The sequence below is a fragment of the Mustela nigripes genome, chromosome 5, assembly GCF_022355385.1.
Source record: "Mustela nigripes isolate SB6536 chromosome 5, MUSNIG.SB6536, whole genome shotgun sequence".
NCBI classification, from domain to species: domain Eukaryota; kingdom Metazoa; phylum Chordata; class Mammalia; order Carnivora; family Mustelidae; genus Mustela; species Mustela nigripes.
The window spans coordinates 24,289,381-24,311,540 of record NC_081561.1 but is presented as its reverse complement, the minus strand read 5'-3'; the positions used below and the strand labels follow the sequence as shown (position 1 = coordinate 24,311,540).

At 49.1% G+C, this 22,160-nt stretch overlaps 2 protein-coding genes across 2 annotated transcripts in view; both read right to left on the bottom strand.

Annotated features, from left to right (window-relative positions):
• LOC132017671 (butyrophilin subfamily 1 member A1-like) overlaps nt 1-20,108 on the bottom strand; it is a 34,884-nt gene extending 14,776 nt beyond the window's left edge. Inside the window, exon 1 of the mRNA XM_059399605.1 lies at nt 19,646-20,108. The gene's annotated coding sequence lies outside the window, so the exon portion shown is untranslated. The remainder of the gene's footprint in view (nt 1-19,645) is intronic.
• LOC132018540 (endogenous retrovirus group V member 2 Env polyprotein-like) lies at nt 4,294-10,121 on the bottom strand. The gene is given in 2 exon segments (XM_059401502.1): nt 4,294-4,540; nt 4,542-10,121. Coding segments are annotated over 2 exon segments (1,569 nt in total). The 5' UTR covers nt 5,864-10,121.
• Nucleotides 20,109-22,160: the final 2,052 nt, after the last annotated feature.

The window sequence follows — 22,160 nt, the reverse complement described above, 5'->3', positions numbered from 1 at the left end:
CCAGGTTTTGCATGTATGAAGGGCAGCTAGAAAGAAAGGGGGGAGACTCGGAGACCATACAGATGGATTTCTGTGTATTAGAGGGGCTCGTGGAGGCAGATGGAGATGAAGTGTGCCCTGGGGAGCAAGAAGACACTGAGGTCTGGTTGAGTGGGGACATCTTTGAGTCATATTCCTGGAAATGCTTTCGAAATGGAGAATTCCAGGAAACAGAGAGGAGGGGCAGACAGGGAACTTTCTGGAGCCGGCCAAGTGCAATTGGACTGAACAGGGGAAAATAGGAGGATCCTGGGAAAGGGTCAGGGTTGTGTGGGCCACTGTTTGAGTTCTTTCGAGAACGTACCCCGTGCCTCTTTTCCCACTACCTGGTAGGCAAACCCTCCAAAGCATGGCTACATGCATTCACCCTCTGTGGGGAGGCTATAAAAACCTGAAAAAACAGAGGTTAGCCCCTTTTGGCTGAGGATCTTTCAGGGTGAGTATCACAGAAAAGTGCATGCATGCAGGTGATTACTGAGAAACAGACAAGACAGACAGACACACACACACACACACACACAGAGGGAGACTGAGTAGAGGTAAGGAGGGGAAGGGAGGGAGAGTGAGTTCGATTCTGAAGGCTCCTTTTTTTTCTCCAAAGAAAGGAGACACCATGCTAAGAATCGTCTATTATCCTCACGAAAAGACCTTTTCCAGCCTGTTCCCTGGCCTCCACGCCCAGCCTGTAGTCACCACCCTCCTGCCTGCAACCCCTTTCCCCCTCAACTTCTTTCCTAATTATCAGCTACAGATGAGTGTGCCTTCGAGTTACTCTGGGAGAAATGAGTGCGCTAATCTTAGGGCCACCTTCCAAGAGGCCTATATGTCTCCTAAGGAGAAAGCTGAGGCGATTGACGCTGTCTTCTCTCTGCCCTTATTGCTAAAATGCCGTCAGTGTTTTTCATTTTCATGTATCCTGAGGCTTCAAATCCAGTAAGCAGGAGCCCAGAATCCCAGGGTAATGAAGAGTCACTGATGTATGTACTATTGTGGTTCTTCCATTCTGCCATAACAGAGCTTTTATGAGATGCAAAGCCTTGTTTAAAGAAAAATGTCGGGGGCGCCTGGGTGGCTCAGTGGGTTAAGCCTCTGCCTTCGGCTCGGGTCATGATCTCATGGTCCTGGGATCGAGCCCCGAATGGGGCTCTCTGCTCGACAGGGAGCCTGCTTCCTCCTCCTCTCTCTGCCTATCTCTCTGCTTACTTGTGATCTCTCTGTCAAATAAACAAATAAAATCTAAAAAAAAAAAAAAAAAAAAAAGCCACTAAAAAAAAAAGAAAAAAAGAAAAATGTGGGATAACCCCAGAATTCTCCAAGCTCTTTTAGGAGTTTCTTTGGAAAATAAACAGAACTAAAGTAATTAAGATTTAAGACGTGGGAAGGAGGATGGTAAGTGCTTATGATTCACACAATGGCGTGACTGTTCCCTTCTGTGAATACCTGACTACTGAAAATGGATCAATAAATCATGAACAAGAATGCACTTTATTTCAGTTTAAATTCTTAGAAATCTGCAGGAAGTTCCTTTTGGCTCTGGATGTTAAGAAATGTTGCTGTACATGGGGAACTTACCCAAAAATCTGGAGCCAACTTCAGGATGGATGGGAACACGGGCTGGGAGGCTGATGGGGTTCTGACTTGTCTGTGGTCATGCTGGACCCCACCAGCTAAAGCCCACCTGTGGCGGAACCCAGTTGAATTTGATGGTACTTGTGAAAACAGCATGAACAGTGGCGGGGGTGGGGGGGTGCTGGGAGGTGGGGGGTTTCAGAGAGAGGGTGTGGGAGGAACTTACAGGACTTCAGTTTGGTTGGGGGTTTGGAAAGGTTGCTCTGGATGGATGCTGTTGGAAACCAGGAGACTGGGATCCAATATTCCAATTTGTATTAGGAAGTAGAATAGAGCCAGTTAAAATTGTAATTGGTAAAGCAGCAGCAAGCCAAGACAGGCATGTATGGTCCTTTTTGTGGTTTGCATGTGGTCTTGTATTTTTGTCTGTGCTCCAGCCTGGTTACAGAGGGGAGGTGTTTTGTCTCCACAGTTACGGAATGGTCTAGTCTGATGTTGACAGCAGCAGTCATACCTGCTTTTTGCTTTCTCAGAGACCACAATCTCCTTCAGATCTAAATGTATTTGGGATTTTATAACCTCAAGAATCCCTTCCAATTTTTTTTTTAAAGATTTTATTTATTTATTTGACAGTGAGAGATCACAAGTAGGCAGAGAAGCAGGCAGAGAGAGAGGAAGGGAAGCAGGCTCCCTGCTGAGCAGAAAGCCCGATGCGGGGCTCGATCCCAGGACCCTGATGATGCAAGGTAGCAGAATAGGCTACCCCAAACATGCCACTTTGTCACAGAAATTCTTCTGAGCTGAAGGTAATTTAGAAGCAGACATCGCAGCTAGAGGCAAAGACTTCAGTATTTTAGTTCTGAACGCTGCCGTGAAAATGCATTTTCTTTGGAAATATCCATTAAGGGCATTTAAACTCTGTTAGAAAAAAAAAAAACCTGTTTTAACCTACTTTTTGTATTTAATAGTTACTTGTATAAATTAAAGGTTTTCAAGTTAGGAAAAAAAAATAACAGGGTGCCTGGGTGGCTCAGTTGGTTAAGCATCTACCTTTGGCTCAGGTCATGAACCCAGAATCCTGGGACTGAGCCCCACACTGGGCTCCCTGCTCAGTGGGGAGTCTGTTTCTCCCTCTGCACCTCTTCTCTGCTCATGCTTTCTCAAAAATAAATGAAAAAAAAAATGTTTGAAGATTTTATTTATGTATTTGACAGAAATCACAAGTAGGCAGAGAGGCAGGTGGGGGGTGGGTCAGGGAAGCAGGCTCCCCGCTGAGCAGAGAGCCCCATGTGGGCTTGATCCCAGAACCCGGACATCATGACCTGAGCCGAAGGCAGAGGCTTAACCCACTGAACTACCCAGGTGCCCCAAATTTTAAAAATCTTAAAAAGAAATAGAAAGGAAAAAAAACAGCCAACACTGCTTTTTACCTTCCCCTTTTTCTGCCTAAAAGATGGATATAAATTCTCCTTTTACTGGAGACTGACATATACCTGTCCAAAGAGGAACCAGAATAATCTGCAAACTTTCCTCTGACTCCCTGCCTTCTTTTTACCTTCCATTGCAGCCTAAATTTGTATTCCTTTGTCCTGTCATTTCTCCGTAAATTGATTGTCTTTTATTGAAGGTGGTAAATAAGTTGGAGTTCTAAGCTGCCCTTCAGAGTTATTTTCACATAGGTTCCTCTCTTGTGATGCGTTAACTGTTTTTCTCTTGTTAATCTTTTTGCTACTACTGTCCTAGCTGAAAACCTAAGATGAGGAGGGGTAGTCGCCCCCAACCATGATCTAGGGAGAAAGAGCAGGGTGCCCTATGATGTACCCCTCTGGAATATTGATTATCTAAAGTTACTTAGAAAACATTGAGTTCAAGGACACGCACACCTTCCTCCATCCCACTGACAGCAGGAAGCAAATTTCCCATATGAAAAATACCCTCCCTGAAAAAGAAGTAAAAAGGCATCCACATGACCACAGAATAGGGACCGGAGAAAGGCAAGAAAGACAACTGGGTGAAATTGTTCTCAACCCCAAGGCTCTTTGGCTCTCAGCAAAAACAGACATTGATGCAAGGCCAAGAAAAGTGTTTATTGAGGCTCATGCCCCAGTACCAGGGAGGCAGCACTGGGAACAAAGGCCCAGGAAGTTTGCAAAGGGGATGAGGCAGGAGAGCAGGGACATCCCAGCTGGAAGGGGTGGAGATACAGAAAACTGCTTGCAGGTGCAGCGGATAACTCCCGTCCACAGGCAGCACGTGTCTCATTAGCATGTCAGGTCTTCATCCTGGGGCCAAGTGTGTTAGGACTGTCCGAGTATTATGATTGTCTTTAGAATTGTCTGGAGGAAAGAGCAGGTGGAGGATCAGCGCTGGAGTCCACTTCGGCACAGGCTGGTTTAGTCTGGATTCTTCTCGAGAGTTCCCTCAGGCAAATATCTCCTTTCTGCATCCCTGAAATACACTCCTCAAAAACGAGTGGTTGGTTCTTTTCTTTCTTCTTAGGTAATATGCAGAGCAATGGGCTTTGTGGTTAGGGTGGGATAGGGTCCCAGACACAGCCCCTATTCTATTTCAGTCCCCCCAGGAGAGATTTTACCCTGCTTACTCCTAAGGAGTAGGGGCCAAGGTCTCATCTTCTGAAACTGCTTCTTGCTGAGTGGGGTGTTGTCCCTGTCCTAACCTGGAGGGCTACAAATCTCTCACCAAATGCTCTAACACCTTATAGGGACATTGCTCCTCTTGGGACCGGTTATGTGGGACCCTTGTGCTACCACAGTTCACAGGAAACTGCTGTCATCTAGAAGACACAAACTTAAACAAATGATTAAAGGGGCAGGGCCTGAATAATAACAAAAGAATGATGACCACAAGAGAGCCCAGGAAAGGGAGGAATCACACAATGTTAGGTAGAGAGCCTCTGCCTGCGTCCCATAGTTTGGGCAGTGTGATTATCGAACCCATGCAACCATCTGGTTCGTCTGTAAGTCTCCTGAACGTTTAGTTCCACTTCCCCAGAGCTGTTGATGTAGGCACAGCAAGTGTTGTTGACTACCGCACAGACACCCCCTTGTTTGGCCAGAAGATAATCTAGAGCTAACCGTGTGTCAAGTACATTAGTCATGGAATCCAGGGACTCCTGGCGGCTCTCTAAGCTGTCACCAGTGTTTGTGGCCAGGTTTTCTATGAGCTGGGTAAGGTCTTTTAAGGTTGTTTCATGATAAGCAAACCCCCTCCAGGGGGCAGCCAGTCCTATGGCTTCTCCAGTTGCTGCCAAGATAAGCCCAAGAGCTCTCCTATGTCTGGTTTGAGAGGTGATGTTATATATAGTGGCGCCTAACCCTTTAGGGCCCAATCGTCCCAAAGTGCATTCTCCCCGGAAGTGAACATTATCTACACACGAATAGGCCACTGCCTGAAGAGGCCTGGAGAAGAAAGAATTAGGGCTCCCTTCGTAGGGTAGCTTATTTTGGGGAGGACCGCAGAGAAACAGATACCCTGGTGGGGTACAAGCTTGGCGGGGTGAAGAGGAGTTAAACCAACTTCGTAAAAGGCGACCCCAGTTAGGGGTACTCTTGCATCTGGGCGACAGAGGCCCTCCATCCAGTGGCCCCCCATCGAGCTCTGAATCCTCTTCTATCCCCTCCTGGCTATCGAAGGCAGCTGGGGTCTGATAGGTGAGCCTCCAAGAAGGGGTTGCTATTCCTTTCCAGTAGGTACAGGAGAAGTTAGGTTTGTCATCTTGGGAGAGAAGAGAGGAGTCCACACACCAGTGGGTCTGGTTAGGAGTACATGAAGAACTTGACAAGGAAAATGACATAGGATAAACAGAGGGCAAGCTTCCCACATTGGTAAGGCAAGTGCGTGTCTGGCAGGGGCAACAGGGCTGTCCTTGCTCTCGACAGAGAAGAGGCTGCTTAACCTGGAGACCGGTTTGGTTCCAAGAGTCTGTAAGCCCAACACACTTCATATCGTTGCGATCATCGAGTTCTACTACTAGAAAGGCTGCCCTCCTAATAGAACCAGAAGTCAAGGTGAGAGTAATATCCTCATTGACAGGTACAAACTGGATCTTCGAAACCCCGTCTTGTGGGGGAGGATGACAGATCAAACAATCAGAGAGGTTATTTCCTGAGGCCACAATGCTAGAAATGTTGACAATTGCATTTTCTCTCCAGGTTTCCCCGCCTTTGTTATTTTCTTCCCAACTCATCCCAGGGAGAAGGGCCAAGAGAAGAGTCCACTTCATCAGTCTCATCATTGGTTTTGATCTTCTAGACCCCGCAGGGGCAGAACGTCTCTTTCCCAGGGAGGAGAGATGACCCGAAACGGTACTCACAGAGAAGGGAAAAGTAAAACAAGGCAACAAAAAGCAACGTCAGCAAACCAAACCACCAAGGTTTAAACACTTATCTGACTCTGAGGGTCGCTTCTTGAACAAGTATTTGAGGTCTTCCACAGGCTCACATGAGTCAGATGGTTCTGGGCCTTCCGGGCATTTCTGAGGATGTCCAGGAGAAAAAGGTTTTAGCCTAGAAAGATGTACCCGGCTAGGGATTCCTTGCAGCTTAACTGCTCTTGGGGTGGGCTAAAATCAGTCAATAGGGGACTTTCGGCTTGGGGAGCAACTGACCCTCCAGGGAGCCCTCCTTCCCAGGTTTTCAGAAGGACCTGATCCCCTGGATTAATTTGCACAGGTTGGGGTGACAGGGAGGAGAAGGGGTCACTTCTAAATGACCTCTAGGGGGTGCTGGTAGCATGTGATTAGCATAATCCACAACGGCTTTTTGCACCTGGCCCAAATAAAATGATGCAAGCTCTGGCTTTTGTTCCCAACCAGTAAAATATCGGGGTGAGGAGGGGTCTCCCATGTCCTTTCAAATGGGCTGAGTATTAGGTTAGTTTTAGGGACTGTGGCAATCCTGGGTAGTGCAGTAGGAGGCAACTGGACCCAAGACTCATGAGTTTCTTGACATTTTTCCACAAGTCTTTTCTAGTGTATAATTCATCTTTTCTTTATTTTATTTTATTTTAAAGATTTTATTTATGTATTTGACAGACAAAGATCACAAGCAGGCAGAGAGGCAGGCAGAGAGAGGGAGAAGCAGACTCCTCACTGAGGGGATCGATCCCAGGACCCTGAGATCATGATCTGAGATAAAGGCAGAGGCTTACCCCACTGAGCCACCCAGGCGCCCCATGATTCATCTTTCAACCTGCCTGAGGAATAGGGGGCCCAGGGAGCATGTAATTTATAATTTATTCCCAGGGCCGCTGAAAGGCTCTGCGTATTTCAGCTGTAAAAGAAGGAGTCTCTCACTTTGCAGACTTAGAGAGCCCGAACTGGGGAACTTTCTTTTAGGAGGAAAGTCTGCCTTCCCAGACCAAGTGGGGAAGGCTTCTACCCATTCAGTACAAGTATCAACAAACACAAGGCGGTATTTGTGGCCAGCTCTGTGGTGCAGCAGACTAAAGACTACTTTGCCATTTCCCCCAGGATACATCCCCTGGTGTTGCTGGTGTAAGGAAGTGGGGGCTGATTGGATGGGTCTGTGGTTTGCTTTGAGTACCCAAGTCACAGGCGAGGGTAACTTGTTTTATAGTCTAAGTACCTATCCTGGAAAGACCTTTCACACCAAGTCCTATAGGAGGTCTCTTCCATAATGGGTGACATCATAGAAATGTTGAATGAGCTTTTATTGCTGGGCTTTGGGAATGAGAATTTTGTCCTCTCTCGTAAACCACCCAGGACTTTCTTCTGTATATTCCTACCTCTTCGCAGCCTCCTGTTCCATCAGGGGGTTCTGAGGGTGACTGGGGAACTCATGGTGGTAATCTGAGCTGGCTCCTGAGCTTGGGTGGCCTGTTTAACCAGCTGATTGGGGGTGCCTGGACAGCTCAGTCCCTTAGACGTCTGCCTTTGGCTCAGGTCACGATCCCAGAGTCCTGGGATCAAGACCCGCATTGTGCTCTCTGATCAGCGGGGAGTCTGTTTCTCCCTCTCCCTCTGCTGCTCCCCCTGCTTGTTCTCTCTATCAAATAAATGAATAAATAAAATCTTTCAGGTGCCTGGGTGGCTCAGTGGGTTAAGCCACTGCCTTCACCTCAGGTCATGATCTCAGGGTCCTGGGATCAAGCCTCGCATAGGGCTCTCAGGAAAGGTAATGCTACGGCCCGTCGGTCCCGTATGCCAGAGGTTATTCGGGTTTGGATCTTCAAGTCCGAGTAAAATGAAACAGGAGACAAGAAGACAAGTATGCAACCAGAAATGGTTTCATTAGTATTACGACATCTCAAGAGAAGGCCAAATGCACCCCCTCTCTGGAAAATGCTGGAGGGGGGGTGGAATAAGAGAGTGGGGCCATAAATTTATGGCGGCATTTATCTGGGGTCTGAGAGAGACCAGGAGGTAGGAAACAAGTGAGATTGGGTGCTGGGGTTAATGGAACTCTTTTTAACTATTCTGGTCTGAAAGTTTTGGAATCTGTTCCGTTGGGCATCAACCATCCAGGGAGAACAGGAATGCTGACAAAACCTCAATCAGTTAAGGGGAGGCAGATCCAGCAAGCAGTGTTTATAGAAGACGTAGAATGAAGCCAGAAGTGACAGGTGGTATTTAGGAATTGGCGAGTATAGTTAGCAATAGAGGGACCAGGGCAAGCACAGGAGGGAATAGGAGTCCGTCCCCCATTACGTCGGAGTGAAGGTATGGCCACTGGGTCCTTTCCAGTGACATCCAGCCGGAGTCCCCAGGACCTGTGTTGATCCCAATAAGCACTTTTGCACCGCAGTGGAGTGAGAGACAGAGTTGCTGCTGGATTTCCAGTTTTAAGAGGGGAAACAGTGAAATGCGAGTCCGTTTCCGTCCAGGAGGCAAAAGTTTCGCATCCCCATCGGGAACAAAAGCCATCTGCTTTACCCCCACATCCCGTTGTCTCCTGGACAAATCTGTATATTGTCCCCAGGGCGACATAGGCTTGCCCAGGGCCAAGGCAGGAGTTGACACTGTGGTACTTGGAAGGTAGGACACTGGGTTGGGGAGGTGATCTGGTTGGCAGTAACAATTTCTTTCCTCCCTTGCCCCCCAGATGCCCCACCCATTCCTTAGTCAGTGTCCAGACATGGATACTGGCCCGAGTCTCTAGGGGTGCCAGGAGGAGAGTAAGTATTACTCCACGCTGGATTCCCCAGTTTTGAGTCCTGTACTATGGGGGCCCTTTTTGAGAGTAACTGTTAGGGGATTTGATGGTGATGGATGTGAAGTCCAAGAGATCTATTCTGGATTGGTCCTTTTTACTCATGAGTGGTGGATCCGTGGTATGAGGCCGGAAACTTTGAGGGCGGTAGAAGTTATAAGTATTACTGTGTGGGGGCCAGTCCACATTGGACGGATGGGTATGTTTCCAATCTTTTACCCAGACTTCATCCCCAGGGCGAAATGAATGGATGGGAGTTCCTAGAATACAGGGGCTCTCTCCAACAGGTGGGCATGTAGTTTTGTAAAGGACATGTCGTACGGATTTTAGTTGGCTTTGGAGATGTGTATCCCCTAAGACCTTGAGATTGCCGGGGGTGGGGATTAGTAAAGTGGGCCGGTCTGCCATAGAGTATTTCAAAAGGTGAGTATCCATATTTCTGTGGAATGCAGCGGGAACGTAGGAGTGCTAAGGGGAGTAACTCTGTCCAACCCAGGGAGGTTTCAGCACGTAATCTGGAGGGTTTCCTTTAGGGTATGGTTCATGTGCTCTATTTTTCCTGACCTCTGAGGTTGATAGGCCGTATGGAGTTTCCAGGAGAAACTTCAGGGCTGAAGTTAATCCTTGTAGAACTTCGAGATGAAAGCAGGGCCGCTGTCACTGTGAATGGTCAGTGGAATCCCATATCGGGGGACAGTTTCCTGGAGCGTTATGTTGGTGACTTCTTTGGCCCTTTCAGTTTGAGTGGGAAAGGCTTCAACCCATCCTGAAAAGGTGCAGACTAGGACAGAGACATTTGATGTCTCGGTGAGGGACCATCTCGGTGAAATCTACCTCTAAATCTTCAAAGGGTGCCGTCCCTATGCATTGTAGCCCGGGGGGGCAGAGTGGGACCAATTTTTGGATTATGTTTAGCACAAGTGACCCAACGGTCCATGACCGACGTACACAGTGTTGTGAGTCTGGCGATGTAGAAGTGTTTTGCCAGAAGTTCTTCCAGTCCTGTTTTTCCCAGGTGTGAGGTTGAATGTTGTTCCCCAAGTGCATGAGGGTCAAGGGCCTCCAGAAGGAACAATCGCTCATCTGGGAGGATCCACCATCCTTGCAGGTGCTGGACTGCTCCTTCGGTCTTGACCCACCTATCTTCGGCAGCCACGTATGTGGGATTTTGCAGGGAGGGAGTGATGGGAGCTATGGTGGCAGGTTGTCTGTTTTGTGCAGCTTCCCTGGCCGCTTGGTCAGTTCGGCAGTTCCCAGTGGCAGGCTCATCATCCCCTTTCTGGTGTCCCCAACAACGAAGGACAGCAAGGCTTTGGGGGGCCCGTACCATCTCTAATAATGTCAGGAGCCCCCTTTATTTGTATATTGTCCTGTGCCCATGTAAGGTGGCAAAGGCATATCTTGAGTCTGTGTATATGTTGAGCTTTTTGTCCTTCGATAATGTAAGCACCCATATTAAGGCCCAGAGGTAGCCCTTTGAGCCTACCATCCTGCAGGGAGGGCGTTAGCTTCCAGGACTTCCATGGCTGTGGTTACAGCATAGCCTGCTTTCCTTGAACCATTACTCAGGAAGCTGCTGCCATCAGTGTATAGGGTGAGGTCAGCGTTTGTTAAAGGGGAATCCTTGAGGTCCGGACAGGTGGCGTATACTTCAGTAATGATTTCCAGGCAGTTATGTTCTGGTTCTCCGTCTGCCGTCAAAAGGTATGTGGCTGGGCTCAGAGCCTGTACAGTCTGCAAGGTAATGTGGGGATTTTCCAGGAGTAGTCCTTGATACTGAGTGAACCTGCCATTTGGTATCCATTTTTGACTTTGGCCGTACATTAGAGTTACTACTGAGTGGGGAACCTTTACCGTTAGCTGCTGTTCAAGAGTGAGCTTGTCGGCTCCTTTGATAAGGAGTATGGTACCTGCCAGGGCTTGCAGGCAAGGGGGCCATCCAGAAGCGATGGGATCTAATTTCTTGGACAGGTATGCAACTGGCTTTCTCCAGGGGTCTATGGACTGAGTTAGGAGCCCTAAGGCTGTTTTATCCTTTTCATGGACATATAGCCAGAAAGATTTTCCAATGTCAGACAGGCCCAGGGCTAGAGCTTTTCCGAGTAGGTCCTTAAGCTCCTTAAAGGCTTTTTCTTATGTGCCTTTCCATGGTAAAGGTTGTGTCTCCAAGTCCCGCTAGCAGATCATACAGGGGCCTGGATATGACTGAGAACCCCGGTATCCAGATCCAGCAGAATCCTGCAGCTCCAAGGAACTCATAGAGGTCCCGCTTAGCAGTGGGCCATGGGAACCTAGTTATTATAGCCTTTCATTCTATGCTGAGGGCTCGCTTTCCTTGAGTTATTATGAATCCCAAATATTTAGCTTCTTGTCTACATAGTTGAGCCTTTTCCCAAGAGACTCGATATCCTCTCTTCAACAAGTGTTATAAGAGGTCGAGCATTTCCTGATGGCAGGTCTCTTCAGTGGGGCTGGGGATGAGAAAGTTGTCCACATACTAGAGAGCTGTGTAACCAGTCTCATCTCGGGGAAAGTCTGCCAGATCCGAGGCCAGGGCTTCACTGAATATTGTTGGTGAGTTATTGAAGCCTTGTGGGAGCCGGGTCCAGGTTAGCTGCATCTGGCGCCCTGTGCTGGTATCAATCCATTCAAAGGTGAATAGGGGCTGGCTTACTGGGGCCAAGTGAATGCAGAAGAAGGCGTCCTTTAAATCGCGTCCAGTGGGATATGGCTTAAAAGGGTGTAGGGGTTGGGCCTACTGGATGTACGGTTTGCTTAACTTGATTTACAGCACGCAAGTCCTGGACAGGTCGGTAGTCACCATTAGGTTTCTTGACTGGGAGCAGCGGGGTGTTTCGGGGGATTAGCACTCAATTAGGGTGCCTGCTTTTTTCAGTCGCTGCAGATGAGCCTGTATGCCCAACTGAGCTTCCTGCAAGATCACATATTGTCTTTGCTGTTGGGGTTGAGTTCCAATTTTTAGTTCTATAATAATGGGCCCGCCGACAGCAAGCCCGGGTGGGTTATCTTCTACCCATACATTGGGAACTGAGGTCTGGAAGGCTTCAGGGCTGGTTTCAGGATGGTCTTGTTCAAATAGTCTCCATTCCTCATCTCGGGGTGTGTTTAGGGACATGATAATGCACAGCTTGGTGGGGCTTAGATTCATGGTGGCCTGTCCTGACGGCTCGAAAGAAATCTGAGCCCGTAATTTTGAAATTAAATCTCTTCCCAATAGTGGTATTGGGCAGTCTGGGACATATAGGAATTCATGGGAGACTATATGTCCTCCTTGTTTACAGGTCCACGATTGGCAGAAGGGTTGACTTGTGGCCCGATCCCGTGGCCCCCATGATGGTTAGGGTTCGTCCTGTTAAGGCTGTCACTGGGGTGGTCATTACAGAGTGTTATGCTCCGGTGTTGCGCATGAAAGTGATCTTCTGGCCCCCAATGTTCATATTAACTGTGGGCTCCGGAGGGCCTAGTATCATTGAGCCTGGTCTCCGTGAATCTAAATCTATATTGGCCAGCCTGATGAAGTCGGGACCTTGGTTTGCCTGTATCTTGGGTTGGGTGGAGGGCTTGTGACCTGGGCTTTCGATTTGGGCACTCATTTTTCCAGGGCCCCATTTCCTTGCAATATGCACATTGGTCCCTTTTGAGAGTTCTGCGCTGCTGAGGTCGTGTCTCCGATCAGTCTGTTGTTTCATGTTGTTGTTTCATGTGGTTGGCTCTCGCTGAAGGGCCATGGCTAGCAGAGTGACTTGTTTCATTTATTTTCAGCCTCTCGTTTGGCTTCAGTGTCTCGGTTGCAGTAGATCTTGTTTGCTATTTCTAGTAGTTGACTGATGTTCATCCCAACGAAACCCTCAAGTTTTTGGAGTTTGTGGCAGATGTCAGGGGCTGACTGAGCCACAAACGCTGCATTTACCATTTGTTGATTCTTTGGAGCTTCTGGATCACATGGAGTGTATAGGTGGAAAGCCTTGCAGAGCTGATCATCATAATTACCGGGCACCTCTTCTTTGTCCTGAGTCACATCAGCTGTTTTTGACATATTAGTAGGTCTTTTGGCTCCTTGGCAGAGGCCCTGCAGGATAGCATCTTGGTAGCACTTGATGGCATTCCGGCCTTCCTCTGTGTTGAAGTCCCAACCAGGCCAGTTTTCCAGGGCAGAGTCTTGGGTCCATCCCTCTGGGTTTAAGGAGCTGACTGGTGCCAGCTCTTTGAGCCATTTACGTGCCTCCTGGAGAATTCTTCTTTCCTCGGTGTTGAACAAGCTGCTGGCAGTCTTCCCAGGTTAGTCGGTGGGTCTGGAAGATGGATTCCGTAAGGTTGATTACTGCTTGTGGTTTTTCCAAAAAGGCAGGAGTGTTATGCTTCCAGTTCAGGTCTGTGGAGATGAAGGGCTGGTAGTAGATAATGGGTCTGCCCCATTGGGGTTGGGGGGTGCCATCTATTCCAATTCTGTCAAGACCTTGAGTTTCTGGGAGGGGCATCTTGTAAGTGGGAATTTATTGCATTCGGAGGAGAGGTTTGATGTTCCATGGCTCGCGTTCTGGGGAGGGATCCTCATCAGAAACAGTCAGCCAAGAGTCTGGGGAGGGGTCCCCGTTAGGAACTGGCGAAGAGGCTGGTGCTGGCTACAGGGTTACTGGTATCTGGGAAGTCAGAGGCGGTGGGGAAATTGCTGCTGTTGGTGGAGCCAGAGGCATTGGTCGGGCAACTAATGGCTTACGAGTGAGAGAAGGTGGAGAGGGTATGCCTGGTGATGAAACGAAAGGTGGTGGTATGTTGGGTCCCACTTCAGGTGCAGTTGGGAGGGCTGAGCAGTTGAGAAGGTCGGAGGCCCAGAGGGTGGTGGGAGCCCTTGATGTATACAGCCTCATTTCAGATGCTTTTAGTCGATTGTGTCACGAGAATCCTGTAATGTCCCTTGCCATTGGCACAGAACCATACCCATGGGGGAAGGGTCCTGGCTATCTCTAACCAGGAATCGATGTATGGGAACTGGTCCAGATGTCCTGGGTTTCCTGGGACTACAAGATAAATGCGCTGGACGGTGGGGAGGTCTAAGGTTCCTTCTGAGGGCCAGCCAGCATCAAAAACTGGGCCACTCCAGTTCACACAGGGTTCTCAGTTTTCCCAGGGTCATATGTACCCTGTAGTTAGCACTAAAGCCTTTCCTGAAGTTTTTAAGCATGCAATCTTAGACAATGGGTTTGCTGGGTTTCCCATCCATCATGAACAGTGTTGCAAACAAAGGGTGGGGTACTTTCAGGTGCTGTCCTGCTCCCGTCCCTCGTGGGAACTTAGGAGCGTCTTAGCTAAGGTCTATCCATATAAACCCCGGGACAGGCTACTCCACAGAGTAGATGACCATTACACTGTATGACGCTCTGCGAGGCTCAGGGTGCAGCCCACTCAGACTCCGTGGTGGAAGCTGTGGAGCTGTACAGACACATTCATACACACAACTGTTTCTTCAGATTCAAACAGGCTGGACACCCCCCTTGGGTATCCTGGACTGATGGGAGGTGATCAGTCTCCTCTTCCACCCACAGGGGTGGGTCTGGCTTGGACAGTGGCCCTGGGGCTTCCCTGGTTCAACGGGTGATTCTGGTCAGTTGTCCCCAGTCTCCTGTTGTTGGTCCGGCAGGGGGGAGGCGAGCCACGGCTGTTGGGGAGAACCCAGCCTTGGGTCTGCTGAAATCAGCAGGGCGTACCTAAACCCTAGGGCAGGTGCTCCGTTGCCCTCCGCAGCCTGTCTCCTGTCCCACACTGGTGGCACAATGGGCCAGCACGGTTCGGTTTCCCGGTCAAGGAACCAAATGTTGAGGAAAATCTGAGGTGACCGAGGAAATTCAAGCGGCACTCGGAGAAATGGGAGAACATAGCTTTATGAATGCAGGTGGGCTCAGCGGGATCCTTCTCAAAGTCTGAGCATCCGGCCTTTGTTGGGGCAAGTCATTTATGGGTAAACTAGAGATTTTTTGCAGTTTCTCACTGCTAATTGGCTTAGGAGTCTAGTGGTAGTTCTTAGAGCTATGCGGAAGTGACTGGGTGGAGAAATGCCATGTCACTTCCGGCGGCCTTTCATCTCAGTGAGGTGGCCATTGTGGGCTTTTCGCCTCAACCCTATCTGGACGGTCGAGGGATTTGTCTTGAAAGTCAGGTCTGCTGGAATATTCCCTCTGTTCCTTCGTCTCCACCGATGGGCGCTGGAGACCCTCATCTTCTGCAGATGGGAGCAGTGCAGCAGGGTTGAGTCTGGCATACTTTAAAAATAACATCTGGAGGGGCGCCTGGGTGGCTCAGTGGGTTAAGCCACTGCCTTCGGCTCAGGTCATGATCTCAGGGTCCTGGGATCGAGTCCCGAATCGGGTTCTCTGCTCAGCGGGGAGCCTGTTTCCCTCTCTTTCTGCCTGCCTCTCTGGCTACTTGCGATCTCTCTCTGTCAAATAAATAAATAAGATCTTTAAAAAAAAAAATAACATCTGGCTATCAAGCAAGAGGGCCTGATACTTAGTTAGCCTTCCTCCGGTCAGCCAATAGTGCCCTTTAATTTCTAATACTGTCTGAACCTGATGGGGAGTTAGATGATGACTCAGGGTCAGCTTTGAGGCCTCACTTACTAAGGGAGCTTATGACTTGGTCTAGTTATTTTGAAAAATAGGCCACCAGTCTCTGATTAGGGCCCAGCTTTTGAGTTAGGACGCCCAAAACAATCCCCTGCCTCTCATGGACATACAGGTAAAAGGCTTATCCAAACTGAGGAGTCCCAGTGCAGGGGCCTCATCCAACTCAGTTTTCAAGGCTTTAAAAAGTCTCACTAACAGGGTGCCTGGGTGGCTCAGTGGGTTAAGCCTCTGCCTTCAGCTTAGGTCATGATCCCAGGGTCCTGGGATAGAGCCCTGCATCGGGCTCTCTGCTCAGTGGGGAGCCTGCTTCCCCCACCACCCCCTGCCTGCCTCTCTGCCTACTTGTGATCTCTGTCAAATAAATAAATAAAATCTTTTTTTAAAAAAAGGCCCACTAACATCAGTCTTTTGTAGGGGTCCCCTTTCTCCCCCTTGAAGGCTTATAAGGGGCTCCACCATTAGGCCATAATTAAGGAATCAGAGCTCGGCTGTATCCAGAAGTCAGATTCACTTTCTGGTTTAGGGAACAGGCAAGGCGCTGATGGTCCTCTTCGGATCCACGGCCTGGTATCAGAGTGAAGCCCAAATGCTGGCCCTGTTTTTGTTTTGATGGGGTAACCCTATATCCTCCCTTAGTAGAAAATTTAAGGTTTTTCCAGTATTCTGATCAGAGGCCTGCTTGGTCAAACTGGCTATGAACCAATCACCATCATACCTTAAGAGGATCCCATGTCTCACTCTTAATTCCTATCCTAACTCTCTTGTCAGTACCTTTCCAAATAGGTGATCTCTAAAGTCCAGATGTACTAAGCAGGGGTTTTTCATTCAAAGGCTAGTAAATTTTGACTCTCCTCATAAAGGAATATGCAAATAATAATAATAATAATAAAGGCATACTTTAGATCTAGGACAGTGAGAACTCAAGCATAGCTGGGAACCTGGGTAAGCACAGTATATAGGTTGGGTACTACTGGGTGTGTGGGAACCATTCCTTGATATATAGCCCCCAAATCCTGTACAAGGCAAAACTGTCCACTGGGCTGCCTCAGTGTGAGGACTGAGGTATTACATGGGGCTTGATAAGGCTTAATAGTCCATATTTGAGAAATTTTGAAATTAACAGCTGGATTCCTCTTAAAGATTTATTTTATGGGATACTGTTTTTTCCAAGGACAGCGTGCACTGGGTTTTAACTTTATCTGACTGGAGGAGACATTTTTACCTTACCCCGGACATGAGTATCCATGCAAATGGATCTCCTTGGATTTGTGTTCAGAGCAATATTTGAGGGCTCAAACCTGGGACCATTCAGCAGTGCCCGTGGATGGATTCCTGGTTTCTATTCTATCTCCACATTTTAATATCACTGTTTTCAAGATAAATTGTGGTTCCAGAATTGTTTAGCAGATCTCTCGCCAACAGCAGGGACCTCAGAATGGAATGAGTAAAAACACTGGATCAGGCCCTGCAGGCGATAAGGAGACTAAGCTGTCTTACCTTTGGCTATCCATTCGCCGTCCGTCTGTCCGTCCATCTGTCCATCCCAGTTCCCACATGGTCACAGTTATAAAGGGGCCACCAGGGTGAGGCAGGACAAAGGCAGCAGCTCTCATATCCACTAGGAATTTAGTTTTCCACCTGCCACATCAGAGGTGACCCCCGGCTCCACCAGTGTGATGGTGAGGGGCCCAGTGGGTATGGGAGCTGGGCACATCCTCCGGCCTCTTCTCTGTGGTGGGGTGGCCCCACTTCTGAAAGAATGGCCAGGATGGGGCCCGCTCCCTTCCCCTGGCCTTCCCACCTGCCACAGGCACATTTTATCCATCCAGGCTGCCTCTGCTCTGGTCAGATGGTTCAGGCTGTGGTCTTCTGGGCTTCCTGGAGTCACCCCAAGGTGGCGGCTGTATCAGGGAAGCCAAAATCTGTGCCTCATTCACTAACCTCTTGTCTGTATTGGTCTCCTCTGTCCTGTCTCAGTTATTCAAGACCTTGAAGGCCTCTTCCACCAAGGCTGACACCAGGGTCTGAGAGCGGTCCTCTAACTTTCCTAGCTTCCCCCTAATATCAGAGGCAGTCGGGACGATAAAAGGCTCGGCTGCCTCTGGGTCTCCCCTGGGGTGTGTGTGTGTGCGCGCGCGCAAGGCCTCTAGCCCTGGTTTAGAAAAACAGCTGGATTCTCATCCTCCTCCTGAGTTCTGTCCCACACTTGGTCGTAACTAACTGGTTTTCCCATGCGCTTCCTCAACCCTTCAGAAAGGCAGGTAATAAAGGGCCTCACCAGCACCCTGTCGGTTCTGCCCTCAGGATCCCACTGTGGTTCCCAGTCAGGGACAGCGTTTCCTCCTACCCGAAGTGCTCTGTCTCCTGGGTTGGCAGACCCCTGACTGTCAGCAGAATGCCCAGCTTTCCTAAGGATCTAGTCCCGCTCATCTCGGGTGCAACAGTGAGACGTGTCTGTAATGCCAAGTGTCAGCTGAGGGATGTGAGATTTAACTTAATAAATGCATCCCTAAATGGGAGACAGTTTTTTGGAAGAATGACCAAACTTTTCCTTACATAGCCCCAAGTCTGTGAGGGAGAAAGAGACAGGAACCCCCCTCCCTCGGGTACAGCACTTCCCCAAGGGGAACCAGATCCTGCTGGGGCCCAAGTCTGTGGTCCTGCTGTGGGTGCCAGTGAGGCTCACTCCAGAGGAGGGGGTGGAAGCTCCATTCGAATAAGGAGGTGGGGAGCTGGTGGAGAGGGAGGGGAGGTTGTTTGAGTCAAAGTTGCAGGAGTAGAGGGGGTTGGGAGGGGACTCCAGTAAAGGAGCACTACTAGGTCCTAGTTGACTGGAACAGGGAATCATTTAAAATGTCTGGTTTCAACCCAGCAGTGAGTGGGTGGGTGCCTGTGGTAGCAACAAAGGCTACCACAGACTCTACAAGACTCTACCAAAGACTCTATAAGAGTCCCTGAATCTGGGGTCTTGGTATTTCTCTCCACTTCTGAGATCTTTTGCAAAACAACCCCAATTGCAAGACAGTGTTAAAATTTAATGATCCATTTTGGGGCCATTATTCCTGGCCCCCCAAGTTATATTGGGACCAGTGCTAAAAATAGTAATAGTAATTCCTTTTCTTCAAACCATCCGATTTAAATCAATCCCTTCCTAGAAGCAAGTCCTTTATCATATCTAAGGTGTTGCCTAGCTTGGGAAGTTAAACAAAATCTGGTGACTTACAAAAAAAGGTGAAAGCTGACTAGCAGATGTAATCCATGGGACTTCAGGTCTATAGGAATAATGGACCTCTTCTTGTTCCATGTGGGCCTTTGGCAGAGGCAGGCCAGTATGAAGAAGGAAGCCTGATTTCTTAAAAAAGGTGGCTCTCCAGTACAGAAAATGATTACTCCTTGAAGTCCCTGAATCCGGATCAAGATCTGTACTTCTTCAACCACACACCAAAACCAAGTCTGGCTCACCAAGAATTTCCCTTCCCTCTTAAAAGAATAACAAGTTACCAGATGTTTCACCGGACAAAAAGGATGGTCAGGGACAAGACAAGACTGATGGTAGGAAGCTCACACGCCACTTTCACAAAGACAACAGTGAGATTTCTCAGGGCAATACCCCTGATCGGAGAGAAAACAGGCTAAAGAACACAGATCTGAATCCCCAAATACAGAGAGTCTGGATATAATTCCAGGTCTTAAAGAAACCCTAAGGAAAAAGACCAGCCAGAAGGAAAGCTGGGGAGGGGCTAAGAGCGACGGAGACGGGGACGGTCAGAGTGGGCTCAACCCAGAGTGGGTCAGTGATCAACGCCAGGGAGGTGAAAGTCCGGGGACCCGGGACACTCAGGCTGGGCTCTGCCCACCAGAGGGTCCCCCAGTGACCCGCAGGAGACCAACACTGGGGCGGGGAGTCAGAGGGGGGAGGGACACTCAAGTGGGGCTCAACCTGGGACCAACACAAGGGAGGGGAGAGTCAGGGGACACTCAGATCAGGCTCCACCCACCAGAGGGTCCTCCAGTGACCCGCGGGGTACCAACATCAGGCAGGGGAGAGTCGGGGGGCGGGGGGACACTCGACCCGGGAGCGCGAGGCCAAAAACCTTCCTCCGCCGTAAAATTCAAACCCAAGTGACCGAGGGGCAAAAACAGGAGAAGCAGTGTGCGAGGCCTGACTAAGGGGGCAGAGTCGCTGAGGCAGGAGGCACAACTTACCGCCGCCGAGACGCCGAACTAGAGCTCCGAGCCGCTCACTAGTCCCAAGGGTCCGAGGGACTCCATCCGCTGTCTGCCGGCTCTGGGTCCTCCGGGACTCACCGGGGCTCTCTCGGGGTCCCTGCGTGGTCGCCAGAATACGTCCCCGACCGCAGGACTCTGGCTTTCAGCGCAAACAGAAACTGGCATGAAGCTGAGAAAAATGCGGCAGCGTTTACTGGGGCTGAGACTGGGAGCAGAAGTGCCGGCCGGCTCCGCGAACAGCCGGCGCTCTGCAAGGAAGCTGAGGCGGGAAAAAAATGCAGCCGGCGGCCAGGGGCGCCAGGCCGGGAAGCTGCGCCAGCGCAGTGGGCGGCACAGGCCCCGCCCCGCGCGTCTCATTAGCATGTCAGGTCTCCTCCCACCCCCCCGCGCGCGCGCGAGTGTTCGGATTCCACGGAGGGAGGAGCTGGTGAAGTGTCAGCGCCGGGGTCCCCCGCGGCACAGGCTGGTTTGGGCCGGTTTCTCCTGCAGAGTTCTTTCTGGCAAACATCCTGCTTCCGCGTTCCTATGAGATATACTGCTCAAAAAAAAAAAAAAGGATTGCTCAACCTTTTCTTCTTAGGTGACACGCTGAGAGCCTTGGGCTTTGTGGTTAGTGCGGGGAGGGATGAGGTCGGAATGCAGCCCCTATTCGATCTCGGGACCACTTTTAATGGCAAAGTGAGGAAGGGTCTCCTGGGGGTAAGTGATGGACTTCCTTGAGGACTAGGAAAGAATCAGAAGGTTCTGGGGGCCACCTGCCCGGGGCGCCTGCACGACTCACCTCCTAACTCCATTCATCCCCCTCTCATTTCTCATCTTAAGTTAGTTTGGAGAAATTTAACTGCTTATCCCAAATTATTTTATTAATTTGACAAGCGATTTCCCACAGTATACCCCTCAGCCCCTCCACCCCTCCCTCCACCAACACACATTAGACTCTCTCGGAAAGAGTCAAAACCTTTCTGAGGTGGTCAGGGTTGAGTTCGGCATAGGTGAACTCGTTTAATGGATACACAAACCTGCTCAAAGCTTTACTGTACAGAATGCCAGAACACTGCAAGCCTGCAAGTTGCTCAAAATCAGCACAGGCGTTATTAGTGACAAAGGGAAGCTGAAAGGACTGCATTTTAGGAAGGCTCCATCTCTGCCAGGCCCCATGTACTCATGTTCAGTATCTCATCTTGCATCTGAGTGAGCCAAAGAAGCTCTGTTCCCACTCCAAGGGCGGGGCAAGAAAGTGCATCATTCTGAGTTTCCTCCTAGGTCCCTGTAAACCTGATAACATCTAAGAAGAATGTTTCAGGGCATTAGCTTCCAAACAAACCTCCATTTTCACTGGTGTCAACATCCCCGACCTTTGGTGATTTATGGAATAACACCTGATGCTTTTGATTGGACCCTACCCTAGATTCCTTAAGGAACATGTACCCGGAACCCCTTTCCAACATAAATCCCCAAAGGAAGAGGACACTCCCTTCAGTCTCCCAGACACCCTGCCTGCTCTACTCTTGTCACACTATTCCGTAAATGCTGCTCTCACTTTTTTCCCAGCTCACATTTGATTTCTATCCTGCTCGAAGCCCAGGACCCTCTTGGTGGGTCTTTGGACCCCGCCTGCCTACTCATAAGCAGCCCTTGTTCTCCGACTGGCCTTGCAGACCTGTGTTTTTGGTTAAACTTTTTTTTTTTTTTTAATATTTTATTTATTTATTTGACAGAGATCACAAGCAGGTAGAGAGGCAGGCAGAGAGAGAGAGAGGAGGAAGCAGGCTCCCCGCTGAGCAGAGAACCCGATGTGGGACTCAATCCCAGGACCCTGAGATCATGACCTGAGCCGAAGGCAGAGGCTTAACCCTCTGAGCCACCCAGGTGCCCTGGTTAAACCTTTTCAAACAATACTGTAACAAGAGAACCAAAAATAAAAACACATTCACGTTGATAACCCAGTCGTCCATCTTACCAAGTCAGCTAGTTCAGTGCCCTGTGCTTTCCAGAAGGTGGCCATGTGTCACTGCCTTAAGTTTTAAAATATTCTTTGTTTCAGCCTACTTTTTACAACTGGATTACTACCATTTAAACTTACATAACTTTAGATACCCGACTCCTGACTCTGTTCCAGGATTCTCTATCCTGGTTCTCAACCTATGATTTGCAGATTTGGGCTGGGGGTTAGGTGGCGGTCCCTGATATACTTTCAAGGAGTCTGCAAGGTTAATACTATTTACATAATAATGACATTATTTGTTTTTGCTCTCATTCTTTCACTAGTGTACAGTGAAGTTTCTAGAGATGACCCAGCTTGTGATACCCCAACATTCAGTGCAGACAAGCATGTGAGGGTCCAGCCCATCTTCTAGTAAAAGCCAGATATTAGATTTGTAGAAAACTTAAAGAATACCACACTTCTCAATACAATTTCTTTTGCCTCAGAAACAATTTTCATAAAACATGTTTTTATATTAACTTATAATAGGTTTACTATTGCTATTTA